The sequence below is a fragment of the Eurosta solidaginis genome, chromosome 2 (genome assembly GCF_040869045.1).
Source record: "Eurosta solidaginis isolate ZX-2024a chromosome 2, ASM4086904v1, whole genome shotgun sequence".
In the NCBI taxonomy this organism is placed as follows: Eukaryota; Metazoa; Arthropoda; class Insecta; order Diptera; family Tephritidae; genus Eurosta; species Eurosta solidaginis.
In genome coordinates, this window is record NC_090320.1 from 216,391,357 (window position 1) to 216,408,314 (window position 16,958).

General features: G+C 38.2%; 1 protein-coding gene across 2 annotated transcripts; it reads right to left on the reverse strand.

Annotated features, from left to right (window-relative positions):
• Positions 1-644: 644 nt before the first annotated feature.
• LOC137240598 (PITH domain-containing protein GA19395) lies at positions 645-16,627 on the reverse strand. 2 transcript variants are annotated; one of them, XM_067767085.1, is made up of 6 exons: positions 15,294-16,627; positions 5,207-5,447; positions 5,026-5,147; positions 4,858-4,962; positions 1,007-1,092; positions 645-937 (listed from the first exon to the last, which is right to left on the reverse strand). In XM_067767085.1, exons 2-6 carry the CDS (start codon positions 5,405-5,407, stop codon positions 813-815), a joined length of 639 nt encoding a protein of 212 aa, XP_067623186.1. In that variant the 5' UTR covers positions 5,408-5,447; positions 15,294-16,627; the 3' UTR covers positions 645-812. The 2 variants fall into 2 exon arrangements, with proteins under 2 accessions (XP_067623186.1, XP_067623185.1); XM_067767084.1 differs by lacking the exon at positions 15,294-16,627 and having other exon boundaries at positions 5,207-5,502.
• Positions 16,628-16,958: the final 331 nt, after the last annotated feature.

Sequence of the window (16,958 nt, forward strand, 5' to 3'; positions counted from 1 at the left end):
AAACCATCTACCACAGTAAATTTTTTTTTTTTAAAGTACACATTTTGAAGATAGTCGTCCCGCCTCTTGAAACTGGAAAGACCTGCAAACTTTATCAATTGGTTCCTTATTTTTTGTTTTCGAACAATAATATATTTAATAAATTTTCTTACGAAAACTCAGTAGAACTATTTAGAAAAGTTTTCGAAGATTCGAGATCTTTTTAAAAATCTTCAGGAAAGCTTCCAAATTTGGCTTAAGAATTTGAGGAAACTTTTATGTTCTAACCATTTTAGCACAGCTTTGAAGGCTCTCGACCAATTCAGACTGCATACTCGAAAAATGTCTTTAAATTTGAAAAAAGAAAACAAGTTTTGAAATCTTAACTGGGATGTTTTTTCGAAAATTTTATCGGAATTGTGTTACATAGTTTTCGTTATACAAAGTGCCTACATTTTACTCTCCTTTTCAAGAAAGGCCTGTTTTAAGCTAAAGTAATTTCATAACCTTTGAAAATTCTATGCATATCTATATAATGGGCGTTTTTTCTTAAGCTTCAACAGTTTTTTTGGTCGCTTAAAAAAAAATTTTTGTGAAAAAGCAAAACCAAATTAAACGAGTTGCTGCTAAACAATTTCGGAGGTCTACAAAAAAACGCGCAGTAATTACCATGCTATTACATGTTACCTTGCTCTTTTACAATTAATAAATATATTTTTTTCACATTTCTTTTCATACATAGAAAAACATTAATAAAAAATATTTAATATTATATTACTCAAACGATCAATTAATATTAACTTTCATAAAATATATTTTCTTTGATACTTTTATTATAGTATAGGGCGATTAACATCATCGAAATCTTCATTTTTATGATCACTAACATTTGGGCGCACTTCATAGGTACATATAGTCACGCCATGGTAGTGTGCTTCGCTAAATTCACCACGGAGGCCTTTGAAAGACAAAAAATTATTTTACAACTTATACAATCGAATAAACACAGCGTGCAATAAAATTTTACCTATGTAGTAGATACGTGTGGCATCATTTCCGAAATTGGTTGGAAAATGCAAGGACAGATGATCGACTGATGAAAAAGTTACCACCCTAGTAAAAAGAACATGTGCATACATACATATATGGTTTATAAAATAATAGATGTGTTTTTTTACACGTATATACGTCTAAGTTTGCGCGTAAAAAATGCTTATCCTCACTTATATAATGCTTAGGAGACCCATCTAGCGACAGTGGTTAAATAACTAGCTACAGCACAGGGTGTACCGAAAAGCGGAGACACAACCCTCTGATGGCCATAATGTATAACCTATAGCTGAATCGGTTGCGGTGAATACTGGACACGCACCATTTGTAGAGGTGAAACATAGACACATATTTCAGTTGCATCTCAGTATAATGCGTATTGCAATTTAGGAGTACTAATTTTCTGCGCAGCAATTTCAGAAGAGTAGATAAAGTTTAACGCTTAGCAGTCCATATAAAGTTTAAGCGTAAACGTATATAGATGTAAAAAAATAATTAGGCATCAGCGTTTATTAATTGCGTTTTTTTAATAAAATAAGTATTTACATCGAAATGGCGGGTTAAAATTTAAAGTGGAATACTTTGTTCTTCCAAACCGTCTGGAAAGCGGTGCCGCTATATAGCGGCCGTTACGTAGCGGTAGAGTACGTTGTCAAAAATGTTGCAATGTAAAAGTAATTATGTGGAAACTAAGAAGATGGCGAAGTTCACCGTAACGTAATATAGCGGCGGGGCAATAAATTGTTATTACGGCCGTCATGACGGTACAAACTCGTTCATCAACGTTTTTTCCCACCGCTATACTCGAAGCGGTGAATATTTTGTCAAATATTTTAAGATATATACAAAAAAAAAAAAAAAAAAAATTGGTAATAGTCCAGAACAGGGGTTTCTTTTCCGCCTTCGGATTATTGTTGTCGAGATTAATACGCGTCTTTTGACACCTCTCTCGATATTTTTGGACGCGTATTAGCAGCCGACCCCTGTTCCAAACTTTTACGCGGTGATAATACTTCCCAAAACCTTGGGGGATTACCTTTATCGCTACAGTAAGAAGAGTAACCAGATCCGATTAATATGTCTCTAAGGGCCTTTCAGGGAAGCTCTAAATTTTAACATTGTGAACTTCGCTAGCCAACATATGTCATATTTCATATTTTTCATGGATTTTATGCGAAACAATTTTATAAATTTAGATAAAGTTAGAAGTCCATTGAAAGTGTAAGAGCCTTTGTATCTACATGTAAACAAAAAACACAGCTATGATATGCCTAATTATTTAGTAGATAAAACCCGAAACCGTTTTATTTAATATTTGACGGAAATATTAGTTGAATGCGGCTTGACTGTTGTTGTTGTAGCAGTGCTTCGCTCCATCCAATAGGAGCGACCGATCACAAAATTTTCATTAATATCCCCAAACGGTAGTCCAAGGAAACTTGCAGTTTCAACAGGGGTGGACCATAGTGAGAGTGGTGTTAGAGGCTTTGGTTCCACCTTGCACTTGAAGAGATGGTTGGTGTCATGTGGGGACACATCTCAAGCAGGACATACATTTTGTAGTGTCGGGGTGATTCTGGATAGATAAGAGTTTAACCTGTTACAGTACCCAGATCGAAGTTGAGCTAGAGTGACGTGTGCTTCCCTAGGGAGAGTACGTTCCACGTCTGCGAGTTCTGGGTACTTTTCTCTAATAACTGGATTCGCCGGGCAATTCCTGGCATAGAGGCCTGTTTGTGGGTATCACTGAGGACCTGCTTGTGCTTTTTTGCTTCATACGGCTGTGTTGTCAGGTGCCGGATTTCCTCATAATCCTTACGAAGATGGCCTCCCTTGGGAGTTGTAGCCTCATCAGTCAGTTGGCTCTTGGGATGCCCAAGTTTCTGGGTATTCAAGAGAAACTGTTTGTTCAGCATTTCATATCTCTCCATAATGGCGAGTACTCTCACCTCATTGTGTATATGGTGATCTGGGGACATAAGAAGACAGCCCGTAGCGGCTTTGAGCGCAGTGTTTTAGCAGGCCTGTATTTTCTTCCAGTGAGTAACCTTTAGGCTAGGCGACCATATCAGGAACGTGTAGCATGCAATCGGCCGGCCAATTGCTTTGAAAGTGGTAATGAGCATTTCTTTGTCTTTACCCCAAGTGCTGCCGACAAGAGATTTGAGGATTTTATTAAAGCTCTGGATTTTAGGTACAATTGCGGTTGCATGCTCTCCAAAATGTAGATCCTGATCGAACGTCACACCCTAAATTTTTGGGCGTCAGACAGTTGGGAGCGTTATGCCATCGACGTGGATGTCCAATATGGTCGACATTTGCCGCGGCTGCTTGACTGTCGCAAAGTATAGTTATAATTGTAACAGCGTGGCCATGTTATTATTTAACTGCTTCTAGTACCCAACACGTAGTACTGCCAGGGTAATCGTCCCCTGCGCAATGGTAACGCGAGACGTTCACGCTACCACAAAAGCACTCCCCGAAGGATTAAGATTTCAACAGTTTTTAGCCCGTTGTAAATCGGATCAGCTTCTGATATTAGTCAAATTGCCGCGGGAGCGCTTTGATTCCCCTTTGAATGTTCGACTCACCGTGCTAATTTTTCCAACAAAAGATGTGTGGGAGAAAGTAGGAGATTGATACTGATATGAGATGTGTTATATAAGTAGATCAAATATTGAGTTCCAAGTCACTACCACCCCACTCAATTAGCTGCTCAGCCAACTGTTGTTGTGGTAGTACTGATAAATACAATCTTGTTCAATTGTTTAGTCTGTCAACTGTTATTGCATTAGTATTGGTAGTACTGATAAAAACACTCTTTTTCAGAATAATGATCAGGTATTGACCGGAAATAGTAACTTAAGGTACAAGCTCATCCCTTTCTGGAACGACTCTTGCAGCACAATGCCTTCGCTGAATAGATCATGCTATCGCGAAGCAGGGACGACGGAACTTTATAATCAACAGCCAAAATCGCAAAGGAGTAACGATGCATCAATAACGAAAGCCAAAAGTTGGAATCACGCGAAAACAACTATTTTGTTGATGATGTTGTTGTTGTAGCGATAAGGTTGCTCCCCGAAGGTTTTGGGGAGTGTTATCGATGTGATGGTCCTTTGCCGGATACAGATCCGGAACACAGCACCATTAAGGTGCTAGCCCGACCATCTCGGGAACGATTTATGTGGCCATATTAAACCTTCAGGCCATCCCTCCCTCCCCACCACAAGATCCATGAGGAGCTTGGCGTCGCCAGAGGCTCGTCTCTTAGTGTAACAGGATTCGCCGCGGATATGTGAGGTTGACAATTGGGGTTGGAGAAGCTGTATATTTTGCTGGCAACCTGAAGGGTTGCGCTACACAGCCCCTTGAATCTGGTATTTTAGTCGCCTCTTACGACTGACCCCCTAACCCGCTGGGGGAACTATTGCACTATTTTGTTGATCCCAAGATCCTTTGGGCCTGTGTAATTAAGTCGCTTTTTACGAAAGGGATGCCCCACCGCGATTTATGGATATGACGCCATTCATCGACAAATAAAATATTCTGCTTTCCTTCACGTTTAGTGGAAACCTGCTGGCTTAGCAGCTCTTTGCAGACAAAAATTTAGCTTGTTAGGGCATTAGCACAGTACCCTGGAATCGTTAAAATGTTTCGAGTACTGTTTGGTGGACTACAACAATACAAATAACGTGCGTGTTTGAAAGACACATATACCGGATGTCTGAAATTTCACTCCTTTGTAGTATCTATCATCAAATAGTGGCAGTTGTTAACCCAATGTTGTTTTAATCAAATGCTACACATTATCAAATATTTACTTACTTTGGTGAATATTCAATTTCTCCTTGAGGATCTCGTGATAAATCGAATTCCTGATCAGCTTTCCCACGTGCTTCATCGAATGTCATTTTAGGGCGATTTTTAAAACTAAATCAATAAAAACCTATCAACATAAATCTTAAATAGCTTAATCCATTTGCCCCTACGTACAGTCTCATTTTGCTAGGATGTGTATTGTCATTAGCTCCAGCTATTATTATGCCTTTTAGTTTTATATTGCCAGTGAATGGTATATTAAAGAGCAGCTCCTCATCTACATCGCTCTGCACAAACTGTAATATATATTAATTTATAACGCTGAACGTTAAATTGTGTCTAATTTCATGTTTACCTCAGCATGATTCAAGCGGTTCTCGTAGGCTTTAAATACTTTTTTTCCGCTTCCGTCAACTTCTTCATTCAGGCATTCCACATTGTCCATGTCGATTTTTTGATACAAAGAATACTGAATACCCATTTCCAATGCATGATCGACATCAGTTGCTTCGTGGCCACAATCCTGGCCATGATTATGTGAATGACCGTGAGGCATTTGTATTCCAAAATTATATTTCAAGCAGCTCCAGAAATTTCTAGGAAAATAAAAAACACAGATTCCTAGTAAAGAATTCACAATGACGAATGACAGCTGATTTTAGTGACTACGTATGAATTCACAATGGCTTAGCACAAATCACTTTTACAGATTGCGCATTCACGTGTTCACAATTGCTTCGTTCGGAGCAGCTACGTCACACTTAACTGTTTGAGCGAATGAAAGAAAGAGAGAAAAAACAAGAGCTATAGGAAAATGACGTATAAATTGCCCATAAAAAACAGCTGATTTTTGTTTACATGCGCAATGCGCAATCTCGCTCACGCCATAGCCAACCAACCTTTTTTTGGTTTTTCACCATATCCATAACCTAAAAAAAATTTAGTTGGGGAATTTATTAACTTTTTGTATATTCTATTTATTGTTTTGGATATGTTTTGACTAAGGGACCTATTTTTTGTGGAATACGTTTGTAATTTTTTGCGTTTTCTTCATTTTTATGAAATTTTCAGGATTTTTAGGTTAAGGCACCATTGATCGATCACATTGGAGATGGTTATGGATATGGGTATGGTTACGACTATGGCGTTAGGGCTAAGGAAGTATAATTGGCCTTTAAAGTAACGCATCGAGTTGCGATCCCGAACTCTGGGACTCCCGATCCATTTTTCCATCCCGAAATCATTGGGCTGTATTTATTAAAATTCCGGAGTTCCGGCATTTTCTTGCGATCTTATATTGCAAATTCAAAAAACTTTTACTGATTAATGGTGTTTTTTAATTTTTCCAAGATCTAACTTTAAATTAGAGGAAATCCTCTTTTTCGGGTAAAGTACATCCTTCTTTAGATGTTGATGATCTGATCTCAAAGGAAAAAGAAATTTTACCATCCCGTGGATCTCGTTTTGTACATTTAGATTTAGTGGATAACATGCTAACAACAATTTCCCCTTCTAGTGTAAAGTATAAAAAACGTTTATCAACTTCCTGTTATATGAGTAACAACTTGAATTCTAACCTTTAAGATAATACTTCATATTGATTGCTGAGTCGAATATCACCCTATTTCGACTGCCGTTTCGAAAACGCCCTATCTCAGAAAACGTTTGAATAACGCGCTATTTCAAATTTTTTTTCAAAAACGCCCTTTTTCAGAACTTGGTTGAACAGCGCTCTATATAAGAATTATCACATAAAGCTATTGCCAAAATTTAATTAATGTGAGCTCAGATAGGACGTTCTTGAAGCTAATTCTGAAGTGAGTCGTTATTTAAACGTTCTCTGTGATAGGGCGCTTTCGAAACGGCAGCCCAGATAGAGTGATATTCCTCTCAGCAGTCGATATGGTTTAAAATAATGAAGTGCTTTGAATTAGCGCAAATTTCACAATTATTACTTTTGCTGAGATCGGCACAAGGCGAATCCACTGAATTCGCCTTGGATCGGCATTTCGAAAGTAGTTTTATAAAGAAAATGGATGATAAACAGTGAAAATACAAATTTCCAAATAAAAACACTTCAAGTTTGGCTGCCAAAGAAAAAGTAAAAAAAATCTTCAAGGTTTTTGTGATCTGGATTGAGCTCATGAATTGGTTTGCAGAAGAAATATACATATACTTGTAACTTGTCCTCGTAAAATACTATTCCAATGACCGATGTCTGGGTGAAATAAATAATATTGTACGGAATGATGGTTATTTGCGGGCTTGTCACCATTTTCTCCATTGCTATGTTTTCTATTAAAGTACTAGCCATCGGAAATCTGCAAATAACATTTGGCGATTAGCTTCGTGTATTTAGCGGAGTATTACGGATATTGTACTTTTTCAGAAAATCGATGATCTCTTTGATCTTTCTAGTTAAGTTGTTACAACTGAGTTGCAGTATGTATTTTGCAGTACGAAGATGACGTTGTTGGGTCCAGAACAACTGGAAAAGTGCAATCGCTGCTGTAGACAGATGCCTCAAGCGTATATATTGTAACGAATTCTGGGCATTTCTGAAATTTATGCACCTTCTGCTAACGTTCGAATCGCTAAACTGTTGAATAAATAACTCCAATATTCAGTATTGCAAACTGATCTTTATTTAGATTACTTTGGGAGTAGTACTTCACGACCAATAGCGTGTTTAAATCAAAACTGATTCCTGATTACTCAGCTTGCGCTGCTTTTACACTCTTCGTCGCTTCGTTCGCATATTTCTCCTAAGGTTTAGACGTTTCACGTTCTAGAACTTTTGTATCTCCTGCTTGGTTACTATCTATATTGCAAGGAATGGCCTTTTAACAGGAGTAAAAAATAACACGTCTTTTCGCTTTATACGTCAATATCGAATGAATGCTTTTATTTTCTTCGTTGTATATTTCAAAATGGAGTACACAGAGTTGTTATTCTTATAACTTATCTTAGCGAGTAACAATGTTGCCATGCTAGTACTAATTAAAAGGCTTAAGGCCGAAACACACTTCAGCCTAGGTGTGTCTTAAATGACTTAAAGTACTAAGGGCGCTTATCGTAGGCACGTATGCCTACAACTCGGCCGTCCTGACAAAAAAAAAAGAATCTCCTGATCCTACATCTTCAACACAATCAATTATACAAACATGATTTTTTTCTAGATTATTACATTTATCCCAAGGCTTTAGATTCGTGACCCACCTCGAACCCCTATAAGGAATTTGGGTCTGTTGGAAACCTTCTACATCCTCAACTATATAGCGATCATTTTCCAAAATGTTCACTATCTCGTACGGGCCTCTAAACTTTGGAATAAACTTACTTGATGCTCCGACTTGAGAACTGGCATTAGCTATAACAACATAGTCGCCTATTTTAAATTTACGTGCCTGCATCCTTTTAGTATCTGCATAGTTTTTGTTATACTTCTGTGCTTTTTGTTGAACAAGCTGTGCTTTTTGCCTAATCTCTTCGATTGACCTACTATTGGGTGCTTGCAGTGACTCTAAGACATCTTCTTTTAACGTATCTAGAATGCCGCCTTTTTGCCCAACTGCAAACAATAACACACTTGCGTGTTCGTTTACTGCTCTATGTACAGTGTTATTCATAGCGAACTCTTACTGTGCCAACCTGTATTTGTTTCTGTATTCAGTAACTTCGTCAGCATCGGACCTAGGCTCTTGTTTACAATTTCAGCTTGCCCGTTAGCTTGTGGGGAATTTGTAGCTATCTTTATGTGCTGAACGTTGTTGATATCTAGGAATTCTTCGAATTCACTGGACGTGAAACAAGTGCATTGTTTACTATATAGTTTGGCAGCTTAAGTAGAGGTTATGTTGCGAATAGAGTTGAAGGCAGTGGACTAGGCAGTCGAATGTCATATAATGAAGGAATGGTGTTCGGAGTTTTTTCAAAGTTAAAAAAAAAATTATAAAAGCTTTAATAATAAATAAAACTATTGATTTAATAACAACAAAAACGCCATATATATTCTGTATACATAAATTTGTAAGGATTATCCCACTTTAAAATTTGAATTAAATAATCTAAAGTTTTTTTTTGAAACTGAGTCGAGAACTGTGCGTGTGAATGTGCGAATTTTCATCGATCAGCTGTTAGTTGCGCTACTTGGTAAAATTTACAATGAACAAGTGCCTCTGTCCGACGTTAAGTACTTTGGACGACTATAAGCCAGGAATAAGATTTCAACGCCGTTATTTTTTCCTTTGACGTTGTAGTCCTTGCTGGATACAGTCACACAAACTTAGTGAATGCGTCTATTATTACCAATATGTGCTTGAATTTTGTGCTACAACTAAGTATTGGCCCATAGTGGTCAACATGCACCATCTCAAACGGTTTGTTTCCCTTAGGAATCATGTTGATTAATCCTTCTTTTTTATAATGCTTTGCGGAAAATGCTATCTACGTGTTTGCAAGCCTTTTTTCTAATATTAGGAAATCAATAGGTCTTACTTATTGTTTCTACTACCTTGTCAACACCTATGTGCCCTAACTCGTCGTGGTACTTATATAATACATGATCTTCCATCGACTCAGGTACGTAAAACAATACACTGTCATCTTTCTTTTTATACAAAACTCCATTTCTCATTTCATACTCACTATCCTCTGATTTCTCTAACCGTTCTTTAATATCTATATATATAAAAAGAAGTGCACATTTTGATTGTCACTCCATAACTCGAGAACGGATAGAAAGATTGCCATGAAATTTTTAGGAAAGATACAGGAAGGAGAGATGATGGTTAGTTGATTTTGAAATCCCAAATCGGTTTAGCCATTCTTGAGTTATGATTTTTTTTTTTAGAAAAAATTCAAAATTTGAAAATTTGGTATATAAATTTGCCTATATTAGTATTTACGATCCTTTTTTCCTGGAAGTTAACCAGAGACGGTCTGGGACTGGGATTAGAACTAGGACCGGGACTGAAACTCGGAGTGGGACTGGGACTGGAACAAAATACATACCACTCTCTGGGACAGGCAATAAGGGATGAAGAAGAATGAGAAGAAGGTGAGAGAAGAGAAAAGAGAGAAGTAGAAGGATACTGAGAAAGAAATAGAATGAGACGAATATGGAGATAGATGAAGCGAAAAAGACGGAAGGAGGAGTGAATAAAAGGATCAGGAAAAAGGGAAGAGGGGTGGGGGAGGGCAGAGTTAGACGGAAAAAGCTTATTAAAAAATGCAGATAGGCCATATTTAGGGCAGAACAACGTCTGCCAGGACTGCTAGTTCTTTATATTTTCGTCTCTATTTTGGAATATAATAAAATTTTCTTCTAATGTATTAGTATAAATCATCAAAACGTTGTTAACTCTACTGAGTGCATCGACATGTTGCATTCTCTTACCAGCTATATGTTCAAGTTCAGAATCGTAGTTTTGTAGTTCGAGTGCCCATCTGGCAATTCGTGGGTTAATGTCTATTTTATTGAGCTTCAAGGTCAACGAATTACAGTCGGTGACAATCTTGAATTTTATGCCCTGCAGATATACCCTAAACCGTTTAAGCGCGTAGACTATTGCTAACTTTTCCAGCTCAAAGATATGGTACCTGGATTCAACGTCAGTTGTTCTCTTCGAAAAATAGAATATCGGGTGTAGTTTCTTGTTTTCCTTCTTTTGAAATAATATTGCTCCAAATCCCAATGCACTGGCGTCACAGTGCAGTTCTGTAAGATCATTGGGGTTACATATTGCCAACACGGGAGCTTCAACTAATTTCCTTTTAAGCGTACCAAAAGCTTCTATTTCGGCTGAACCGAAGGTTAATTTTTTATCTTTTCTCAAGAGGTCATACAGTGGTTTTGCCAATATGGAGAAATCTTGAATATATCTCCGGAAATATGAGCAAAGCTCTAAGAAACTATGTACTTCGTGTGTTTTTGTTGGCATTGCGAAACTTTCAACGGCCTGAATCCCTTTTTTGTCCGCCCTAAATATTAAATTTCAGATTGGACGAACTCACATTTATCAAGTCGTAAGTCTAGTTTGTTTTCAACCAAACGCAAAAATACCTTTTTTATACTCAGCTGAGCAGAGCTCACAGAGTATATTAACTTTGTTCGCATAACGGTAATCCGTAACGGCATAAACTAATGGAGATAGATATAGACTTCTATATATCAAAATGATCTGGACGAAAAAAGAAATTCATTTAGCCACATCCGTCCGTCCGTCCGTCCATCCGTAAACACGATAACTTAAGTAAATTTTGAGATATCTTGATAAAATTTGGTATGTAGGTTCCTGGGCACTCATCTCAGATCGCTATTTCAAATGGACGAAATCGGACCATAACCACGCCCACTTTTTCGATATCGAAAATTTCCGAAAAAGTGCGATAATTCATTACCAAAGACGGCTAAAGCGATGAAACTTGGTACGTGCGTTGACCTTATGACGCAGAATTGAAAATCAGTAAAATTTTGGACAACGGGTGTGGCACCGCCCACTTTTAAAAGAAGGTATTTTCAAAGTTTTGCAAGCTCTAATTTGGCAGTCGTCGAAGATATCATGATGAAATTTGGCAGGAACGTTACTCCTATTACTATATGTGTGCTAAGTGAAAATTAGCAAAATGGGATTACGAATACGCCCACTTTAAAAAAAAAAATTTTTTTTTAAGTCAAATTTTAACAAAATTTTAATGCCATAAGTCGAACAAAAATTTACCAATCCTTGTGAAATTTGGTAGGGGCATAGATTTTGTAACGTTAACCGTTTTCTGTGAAAATGGGCGTAATCGGTTGAAGCCACGCCCAGTTTTTTTAACAGTCGACCGTCTGTCCTTCAGCTCGGCCGTTAACACGATAACTTGAGCAAAAATCGATATATCTTTACTAAACTCAGTTCACATACTTATCTGAACTCACTTTGTATTGGTATAAAAAATGGCCGAAATCCGACTATGACCACGCCCACTTTTTCGATATCGAAATTTACGAAAAAAGAAAAAAATGCCATAATTCTATACCAAATACGAAAAAAGAGATGAAAAATGGCAATTGGATTGTTTTATTGACGCAAAATTTAAGTAGAAGAAAATGAAAAATTATGCAGAGCGAAATCAAACTCCCTCGAAATCTTGGCAGGAATACTCTTCGTGGTATTACATATATAAATAAATTAGCGGTACCCGACAGATGATGTTCTGGGTTACACCCTGGTCCACATTTTGGCCGATATATGGAAAACGCCTTCACATATACAACTAAGCGCAACTCCCTTTTAAAACCCTCAATAATACTTTTAATTTGATACCCATATCGTACAAACACATTCTAGAGTCACCCCTGGTCCACCCTTATGGCGATGTCTCAAAAAGACGTCCACCTATAGAACTAAGGCCCACTACGTTTTAAATAATTATAAACACCTTTCATTTGATACCCATAACGTACAAACACATTCTAGAGTTACCCGTGGTCCCCTTTTATGGCGATATCTCGAAAAGGCGTCTACCTATAGCACTAAGGCCCACTCCCTTTTAAAATACTCATTAACATCTTTCATTTGATACCCATAACGTACAAACACATTCTAGAGTTACCCCTGGTCCCCTTTTATGGCGATATCTCGAAAAGGCGTCCACCTATAGCACTAAGGCCCACTCCCTTTTAAAATACTCATTAAAACCTTTCATTTGGTACCCATATCGTACAACACACATTCTAGAGTCACCCCTGGTCCACCTTTATATCGATGTCTCAAAAAGGCGTTCACCTATAGAACAAAGGCCCACTACGTTTTAAATAATCATAAACACCTTTCATTTTATACCCATATCGTACAAACACATTCTAAAGTCACCCCTGGTCCACCTTTATGGCGATATTTCGAAAAGGCGTCCACCTATAGCACTAAGGCCGACTCCCTTTTAAAATACTCATTAACACCTTTCATTTGGTACCCATATCGTACAACACACATTCTAGAGTCACCCCTGGTCCACCTTTATAGCGATATCTCAAAAAGGCGTTCACCTATAGAACTAAGGCCCACTACGTTTTAAATAATCATAAACACCTTTCATTTTATACCCATAACGTACAAACACATTCTAAAGTCGCCCCTGGTCCACCTTTATGGCGATATCTCGAAAAGGCGTCCACCTATAGCACTAAGGCCCACTCCCTTTTAAAATACTCATTAACACCTTTCATTTGATACCCATAACGTACAAACACATTCTAGAGTTACCCCTGGTCCTCTTTTATGGCGATATCTCGAAAAGGCGTCCACCTATAGCACTAAGGCCCACTCCCTTTTAAAATACTCATTAACACCTTTCATTTGGTACCCATATCGTACAACACACATTCTAGAGTCACCCCTGGTCCACCTTTATAGCGATGTCTCAAAAAGGCGTTCACCTATAAAACTAAGGCCCACTACGTTTTAAATAATCATAAACACCTTTCATTTTATACCCATATCGTACAAACACATTCTAAAGTCACCCCTGGTCCACCTTTATGGCGATATCTCGAAAAGGCGTCCACCTATAGCACTAAGGCCCACTCCCTTTTAAAATACTCATTAACATCTTTCATTTGATACCCATAACGTACAAACACATTCTAGAGTTACCCCTGGTCCCCTTTTATGGCGATATCTCGAAAAGGCGTCCACCTATAGCACTAAGGCCCACTCCCTTTTAAAATACTCATTAAAACCTTTCATTTGATATCCATATCGTACAAACACATTCTATAGCCACCCCTGGTCCACCTTCATGGCGATATCTCGAAAAGGCGTCCACCCATAAAACTAAGGCCCACTCCCTTTTAAAATACTCATTAACACCTCTCGTTTGATACTTATATTGTACAAACGCATTCTAGAGTACCCCTGGTCCACCTTTATGGCGATATCTCGAAAAGGCGTCCACCTATAGAACTAAGGCCCACTCCCTTTTAAAATACTCATTAACACCTTTCACACCCCACATCGAAAAGGCGTCCACCTATTGAACTAAGCCCACGCCCTTTTAAAATACTCATTAACACCTTTCATTTGATACCCATATCGTACAAACAAATTCTAGAGTCAGCCCTGGTCCACCTTTATGGCGATATCCCTAAATGGCGTCCACCTATAGAACTATGGCCCACTCCCTCTAAAAAAATTCTTTAATACCTTCCATTTGATACACATGCCATACAAATACATTCCAGGGTGACCCTAGGTTCGTTTTCCTACATGGTGATTTTCCCTTATTTTGTCTCCATAGCTCTCAGCTGAGTATGTAATGTTCTGTTACACCCGAAATTAGCCTTCCTTACTGGTTAAATCTAGTTTTGTAAACCACCTCTTATTTGCCAACTTGTCTAACAAGTCATCAGTTAGCGGCAGAGTATAGTTAAGGATAGTTATCTTTCGCGGTTATTTTGTTAAGTTTTCGGTAGTCTATGCATAGCCGTAATTCGCCGGTTTTCTTCTTAACTAGCACTATTGGGTAAGCAAACTCTGAATCACTAGACAGTATTTAGCCCAGGCATGCTTAACGAACGAAACGATATCATTTCGTTACGATAATCAACGTTAATAAACGAAACGAAGTCATTTCGTTTCGTTTATTAACGTTAAGAACGACAAATTAACGTTAATTTGACGATCATAACGTTAATAAACGAAACGAAGTCACGTTTATTAGCGTTGATTATCGTAACGAAATGATATCGTTTCGTTCGTTAAGCATGCCTGATTTAGCCTTTTGCCATATATTCGTCTAACATTTTTTGTAACTCAACAATCTTCTGGGAGCACAGCTAAACCGTTTATTATGTTCTAACATAAGCCGTATTTCTTTTCTAACAACAGGGATTTGTGGCTTAACCGCATTCAAGTACTCTTTGTGCAGTATCTTCGAAATTGTTTTTGAAACTAAAACTAACTTTATCTCCAACCACATACGACTTTTTGCCTATTTCATAAACTTGTATTGCTAAAATTTCGTTTATAGCATCGCTTAATTCTTTGGGTTCGTGATCGGCACTATCTTCTTTGTCATTAGCATTATCTTGTAAAAAATTTTCACTTATCGTATACACAGTTTTATCCACAAGTTCTACCCTACCAACTTTAAGTTTGACATTACTTGCCGTTATAAAATCTCTACCTAACACAACTGGATATCCAATCGATTCATTAGGGACCACCATAAGTTCAATCGAAACTTCTTTATTCAAAACTTTAATGTTACATTTAATTCTTCCATGTATTATTAATTTTGACATATTCAATCCAAAATATGATTCCGTCACTTCTGTTAATTGTACTCTCTCCAGAACTAAGTTTCGCTTGACTAGGCTTATGGGGCTCCCCGAATCAACTAAGCTTTCTACCATTAAATTAACATTAGGTTTAGCTAAAATACTAATAATAAAGTACCTTACAAAATCGTTGCACTGTGATTTTTTTTTTTGTACTTGTCACACTTGGGGGCGTAGTGGCCCTTTTCTCCACAGGCAAAGCAAGCGCCTACCTCTCGTTTTGCTTTCTTGCATTCTTTTGAGATGTGTCCGTGACTATTGCAGTTGTAGCACCTTGGTATCCTCTCACTAGTGGTCGGATCTGAGCGTTGTGGCAGCTCGACTGTACGGAACGCTCTTACTAGATCTCCGGTGGTTGGAAAATTCATAATTTTCGCTTGTGTTTGAAGTTGCACGTTTGGTATACCGTCTATGACGTATTCAATAAGCTTCGCATCGCCCAGATTTAGCCCGATTTCGTCATACTTCCAGCTTCGTTTTTCAAAGCGCCGTCGCAATGTAAGAACGTTATTGCCGTGTGAGAACACGGCAGCCATCTCATCTAATATTTCGTCGAGGTTTTTTTGGAACATTTTGTTGCTGTTGAACCAGGTTAGTGCTATACCTTTCAACTTTAGGCGCGATAACAGGCCAAGTGTCTCGCTTCCAAGTTTTTGGGTTTGTCGTAGATGTTGTAGTTGGGATTTCCATATTTCAAAAATTTCTCCACCATCGTACTCGGACACTAGTTGCTTCATTGTCTCAAACGGGATTTTATCTTAATATGTATCGTTTCCCGTCTCATGCTTGCTGGGCATCTTTAATTTAAATAGTTCAATTTCTTTTTCTAGTAATTTAATTTTTATGTTTTCGTCAGCATTCGGTATACCCGCATTTGTCGCTACGCCTGTTACATTCCTGACTGAGCTCGGGCTTATACCGTATCGCCCATTTATCCAGTAGTCAGTGTTTGCACTTTCTTCGCCAACCTCAATTACTGCTGAGTTAGCATCGTTACGCTCGCCGGTATTTGTCGTGTTAGCCGCACCGTTGTCCGTTATGTACACAGTACCGTTGTCCGTTATATTTGCCGCACCATTTTCGATATTTACCGCTACATTTTCCACATTTATATTTTCATCTTTGGACGCATCATTTTGTGCTACATTGTCAATATTTGTACTACCATTATCAGCTTCGGAATTTGGACTAGTTCCTGGGCACAGTCCGCGAGCTTGTGCAGACAATTCGTTCAGCCTTGCTGCCAATGAGGCTTTTGCGCCGCTTGCGTTAACCCCGACGTGCACCACCACGCTTTATGCTGAAGGAGGCTGTATCTTTCCGCACTTATATTTTCTTTGTTCATTTTGTTTTTCTACTTTTAGTTCTTTTGTAGTTAAATATATAAACGGGGGTGGTTTCACGACCACTTCTGATGCAAGGAATGGCCTTTCAGCAGGAGTAAAAAATAACACGTCTTTTCACTTTATACGTCAATCATAGTGTACCTATACCAAGTGTGTTCACTAAGCGATAAACGTCAAAACTACAAACAGCCTCGCTCACCTGATGGAAATCTCAGGTCTAGAGTCGCATTTTTGCCCTGCAAAAACGCTCCACGTCATTTTACGGTCTTTGTGACTTTCTGCAGCGGTTATATTCATAGTCATTTTTGCATGGGCGGATTAGGTTTTGTGACCAAATTTTCCGTTTCGTTCCTATTAATGTGATAGTCCATTCCGCTCCCACCTATAGGATGTGAGCATAGTACTGTGCTGCTCACACACGTCACGATGCTCGTCAA

Coding starts and splice junctions, on each gene's coding strand:
- LOC137240598 (XM_067767085.1), bottom strand. CDS start 5,407: ATGCCTCACGGTCATTCACATAATCATGGCCAGGATTGTGGCCACGAA. Junction 1,093..4,857: donor GAAATTGAATATTCACCAAA/GTAAGTAAATAT, acceptor TCTTTTTACTAG/GGTGGTAACTTTTTCATCAG. Junction 938..1,006: donor CACACGTATCTACTACATAG/GTAAAATTTTAT, acceptor TGTCTTTCAAAG/GCCTCCGTGGTGAATTTAGC.